Source organism: Ceratina calcarata, unplaced genomic scaffold (assembly GCF_001652005.2).
Source record: "Ceratina calcarata isolate Rehan_Ccalc_2016 unplaced genomic scaffold, ASM165200v1 scaffold558.2, whole genome shotgun sequence".
In the NCBI taxonomy this organism is placed as follows: Eukaryota; Metazoa; Arthropoda; class Insecta; order Hymenoptera; family Apidae; genus Ceratina; species Ceratina calcarata.
This window is the reverse complement of record NW_017176772.1, coordinates 2,788-7,739: the sequence shown is the minus strand read 5'-3', so window position 1 is coordinate 7,739 and position 4,952 is coordinate 2,788. Positions and strand designations below refer to the sequence as shown.

General features: G+C 42.2%; 1 protein-coding gene across 1 annotated transcript; it reads left to right on the top strand.

Annotated features, from left to right (window-relative positions):
- The first annotated feature begins 17 nt into the window (after positions 1 to 17).
- LOC108629295 (lipase 3-like) lies at positions 18 to 2,467 on the top strand. The gene is made up of 4 exons (XM_018031891.2): positions 18 to 263; positions 353 to 511; positions 606 to 833; positions 906 to 2,467. The coding sequence occupies exons 1-4, from the start codon at positions 51 to 53 to the stop codon at positions 1,077 to 1,079; spliced, it is 774 nt and encodes a 257-aa protein (XP_017887380.2). The 5' UTR covers positions 18 to 50; the 3' UTR covers positions 1,080 to 2,467.
- The last annotated feature ends 2,485 nt before the right edge of the window (positions 2,468 to 4,952 follow it).

Below are 4,952 nucleotides of genomic sequence, written 5' to 3'. Positions count from 1 at the left end.
ATGGTTGTTTATTCAGCTGGCACGAATCAGGCATTTACGATCTACCGGCGATGATCAATTATATCGTGCAAACGAAACAGAGCTTATTAAGGGCCTACATCGGATACTCGATGGGTACAACAGCTTTCTTTGTCTTATCTAGCGAGCGACCGCAGGTAACACGAATGGTGCAATCGGCGTACCTCTTAGCCCCGATTGCATACTTGCAATACCAGAAATCTCCCGTGTTGCAACATTTATCCTTAGCCAAAGACCCCTTGAAGGTAAAGAATAGGATAATTTTATCGATAATGAGTCCGGTTCACTGGACGAAGCAGGTTTAATTCTAATTAGACGTTATCTCAATCTTTAGACTACATTTGATATCCTCTCACATGGCGAGTTCTTACAGGACGATGTTGTTCTTAGGAAGTTTATGAAATACATCTGTTCTTTCAATATTCTGGAAGAAAAAATTTGCTCTAATGTGTTTTTCTCCATAGTTGGATTCGACAATAAAGAATTTGATTACGTGAGTACACAGAGATGCGCTAACTATAACTATATTATGCGATTTTTCGTACATGCAGTTTTTAATAATTAACGAAAATCGTTAATTATCGTAGAAATTAATGCCTAAGTTGGTGAACTACTTACCGGCTGGTGGATCTATCAAGCAAATCGTGCATTACGCCCAGTCGATCCAATACGGTTACTTTAGACAATACGACTACGGTAGATACAAAAATCTGAAGATTTACAATAGCATCGAACCACCGAAGTATAATATATCAAGGATCATAACACCGATCGCCATGTTCTGGGGCGAGAACGATTGGCTTTCTACCCCTAAAGTCTGTATTTTGATTTAAATAGGTTTCCAGATATGCTCGCCTCGATTTTATTGTCGTTTATCTTCGTTTTAGGATGTCACGAGATTCGTTAAAAAGCTACCTCATAAACCAATTTTCTACACAGTGCCATACAAGAAATTTAATCACCTTGACTTTTTGGTGGCTAAGGATGTTCGAGAACTGGTCTTCGATAAACTAATTGATATATTAACTAACAATAAGTTAAACTTACACTTAGAGACTTAAGCGTTTCTTAAAACCTTGCAGTACTTTAACGAGTCAGACTCGTGATAACAATTTTTAGTCCAAACATGGATATCACGAGTCAGATTCGTGAAAACAAATACGGGCCAAAAGTAAACATGACGAGTGAGACTCGCTCGCAATTAAGTGCGGGCCAAGCATAAGCGCTATCCGTTTAGCGCGCATCGTCCCCAACCGCATGGACACGGATTTCGTTGAGCTAAAAGCTAAATGGTACGGCAAAGGGTTAAACATTAGAATAATCAAGAGGCTGTATTTATCTAATGAAAAATATAATGAGCATCACGAACTCCCATTCCAATTCCATTCGCCATGGAATTTCGATTACTTCCGTTAAAGTGAAGCAAAGTAAATTGAGCAAAGAGGACTCCATCGAAATATCAAAAACCAATTTCGTAATAATGTTCTCTCTGTTTGTTCATTGGACCCTGTATACGCTTTCATTGTCATTCGAAACGGACGTACCATTTCTACGTAAAAACAAGGTCGACACAAAAAACCGTCTGTGGAAGGTGCGGTCATGTCGTCAAGGCATTTCCACACTGTTTAGCATTGAGCTCTATACATATAGAGACATATTTAGAGAGAATCTGTGAATCAATGCCGACAGGTTTTGTTAATGATTGTGTAATGGAGATACACCGGTAGCATCTGAGGGTATTCCTCAGGGATATTCCAAGGATGTGAGTATACATACACGATTCAGATTCGTAATTTATTATTTCTCGTCTCCGTTCCATCGGTAGCAATATGTAATCTTAACAAATCACCGGAAGGAAAAACAAATAGTCAATATTGAATGAATTGGAACGAGCCGAACATGGGACAGACCATAGGTAAATAGTAGCGTCTCATCCTCCGCGTCGGTTTTATCGCGGCAGGAGTCGCGAGACCCGCACGTGCGCCCGCGGTCAACATGATGAATCGCCAGGGTGCGTATAATTTTTCCCTCGTGTGGGCACCGGCCCTCACTCTCTCGACCGTGCTGACCGCAGCACGCATGCGCGCCCTGCGTCGCTAACCGTCTTCTGTAAAGACGCAGATAAGCGTCTGAGACACAGAGCCTTGACGAACCGTCCAGACACAAAGCGTGTTCCGGTAAACGCCATTACGGCGATCGATTGATTGCAAGTGCAAGTGACCAATAAATAGCAGTTAGTTCACATCCAACGTCGTTCAATCCTTTCTACAACGATCCCGATCCTGAGTAGAGGTTGTGGGGCTACAACAGGATCAAGAAGACGAAGGTCTCCGAGCACGTGGCTAACCCAGCCATCGGTGCGACCCCACACTCGGCCGGAAAGTGAGGACGACACGACCATGGTGGGGACTGGTACTTGATGGGGGTATGCTAGGCATGGTCAGCGAAGGTACATGAGGGGAATAGTGGTGGGGATCGAAATACGGGCGAAAAAGAGGAAAAGCGAGCCGTGAGGGAAAAATTATGCGTACCCTGTGAGTTGCGCTTGCGTTCTGCGGCGGATCCGGAGGTGGCGCGAGGTTCACAGAGAAAAGCCGCCACGGGGATAAAGGAACAAAAGGCGCAGGAGGAGGTACAGGCAGCGCTATAGATATACATATATACAAAAAACAATCTTCCTTATCATATTCTCAGCAAGTTTATCCTATACTTACAAAGGAAGTCCAACCCTATGAGATCATGCTTTAGAGAACTAATTCTATAGACATAAACACACTTCCATACATAAAATACTGATAACGATTATAGGGAGAAGGATCTCTCGAGCATAAGACGTTTAGATTCAGTTGGAATCCGACAACATAAGAAAGAGCACGGAAAAAGATTTAAAATCGATTGTTTCAATTCTTTATTGCAGTTCTTTATCCTTATAACCTGCTTCCCATTAAACCAACAAGCGCTGCCAAAATGTAGGATTTCTCCTCTTCCCGCTCTCTCCTCAATTACATATGGCACTATTCGGCTTCAATAACCATAGGTAACGTAAGTGGGGGGAGAAAAAGTAATGGAGGACAGCAAGGGAAGAAGAGAAATCGTACATTCTGGCCCGGAGTATTGCTGGCAACTATGGGTCTGAGGTGAGTCCCCTGCTCTTTGGACCCAAGTGAGGAGTTGGACGCTCTCCATGCGTCGAATCGTGATGGTGGTGGGGGTAGAGATAGAGTCAAGTTGTGTCCATCGTCATGAGTACTAATGAGTCCCTGCTACCAGGCCGAGTCGCAGAGTCCAGCTTCCCACTTGGACCCAAAAAAGCAGGGGATCTGAATCATGCTCTGGAATCTTAACCATTTGCTCCACAGAAATCAGTAGATCCTTTAGGAGCATCCAGCTTTTACATACTTTTCCCTATATTATATCTCGAACTTCCAACTACAGGTACTTCTTTTAAGTACTGCAAGCTTGTCCCCTGCGACTATCCCTTGCAAATATTCCTTTAAAGTGGTCCCTCAGCTTCCTCATAGGCCTGGATAACAATGGCGACTTCTCGGATCTGCGAACTTCGTTCTAATTTGAGTACTATATTCTACAAACGTTCAACTAACATTTTATGTAAGAACAAAATGAGTCTTTTAAAAGTTGTCAGACTCAGAGGAATCACCGAGGACATACGAACATTTGCCGGAGGAGAGGAAACACGTTCTCTGTTACGTTTCACTCCACGAGCAGTAATTGGCTACGACAGAAACGAGACGATAACGCTTCTTTCGGAAACATGAAAATTTCCTGTCCTCCTTTGATGTGGAGGGAGTTGCGTATTATTCACTCCATGTTTGCACTTTTCTCCCACTCAGACCGGTCATTGTCAGCGTCAGGACAAGTTCAGCAAACGTTGGTAATCCCCGTGCGCTTACCGCGATCTTGTATAAATAAGAGACGTTCACTTCGCAGCAGTTAAAATTCAACTCTTAAAGTACGAGTCACAAGTTACTTATGCAATCTCTTTTTTAACTTCTTTTTATGCAAGCGTGAACTCGGGCGCGTGATTCTGATTAACGTGCCAAAACTGTCTGATCGCAGAGGAAAATATCATCATGATGTGTGAAAAGTTATCCGTGTTGGTGTTTGGATTATTCCTTGTGATTTTTGTAACATTTGCCTATCAGGTGAGATTGAGACTCGAACTTCGAACTTGAGATTTTTCCAAAAATTAGTAAAACAATTCTGTGTCTAAGAGAGAAAAGAAAAAATGGAATATCTGAATGAATCGAGAAGGAAAGAAATAATTTAACACTCTGATAAGGTGATTGAGAATATCTTAACGATTGTATTCAATTTGCTATTGGTATTGAATAGGTGGAAGATCCAGAAGACTCTTCGAATTATTATACCGCAGCGGTGGTTGAATATACACCTGTTTACAACAGGGGCAATGGTCCATTGACTTTAAAAGAGAACGCAGACGCGTACATCAAATACATAGAAGAAGCGAGCCAACACGTAAGTCTGCAGCCTTCGGACGTTATCGGTTGTTCGATGATATTCATTTATATAATGCGGAGAGATTTCTCGAATTGATAAATGTCTACGGTCGAAAATTCCCTGTAGGGTGCGGATATTATTGTATTCCCGGCAAATGGACTCACGTCAACTTCCCTGCCGGGAAGGAAGCAAATGGATTCATGGACGACGGTGATCCCTCCCGCACAGGATGAATATGTTCCTTGCACAATGAGTGACGTCAAGGGTGTTAGTGAAGTAAGTATATGTATATAGAAATTTCTGGTTTGAAAAGGCCATAAAAGTCAAACACACACATGCAAATGTCCATTAGTAGTAATGGATAAGCAGGAAAATGATTGATTTTCAAAGTATGTTTATATTAATGGCACTCGCTGTATAATAAATGTCCCAATTTTGGTTCACATCATACTTAC

Coding starts and splice junctions, on each gene's coding strand:
- LOC108629295 (XM_018031891.2), top strand. CDS start 51: ATGATCAATTATATCGTGCAAACGAAACAGAGCTTATTAAGGGCCTAC. Junction 264..352: donor TAGCCAAAGACCCCTTGAAG/GTAAAGAATAGG, acceptor CTCAATCTTTAG/ACTACATTTGATATCCTCTC. Junction 834..905: donor ATTGGCTTTCTACCCCTAAA/GTCTGTATTTTG, acceptor TCTTCGTTTTAG/GATGTCACGAGATTCGTTAA.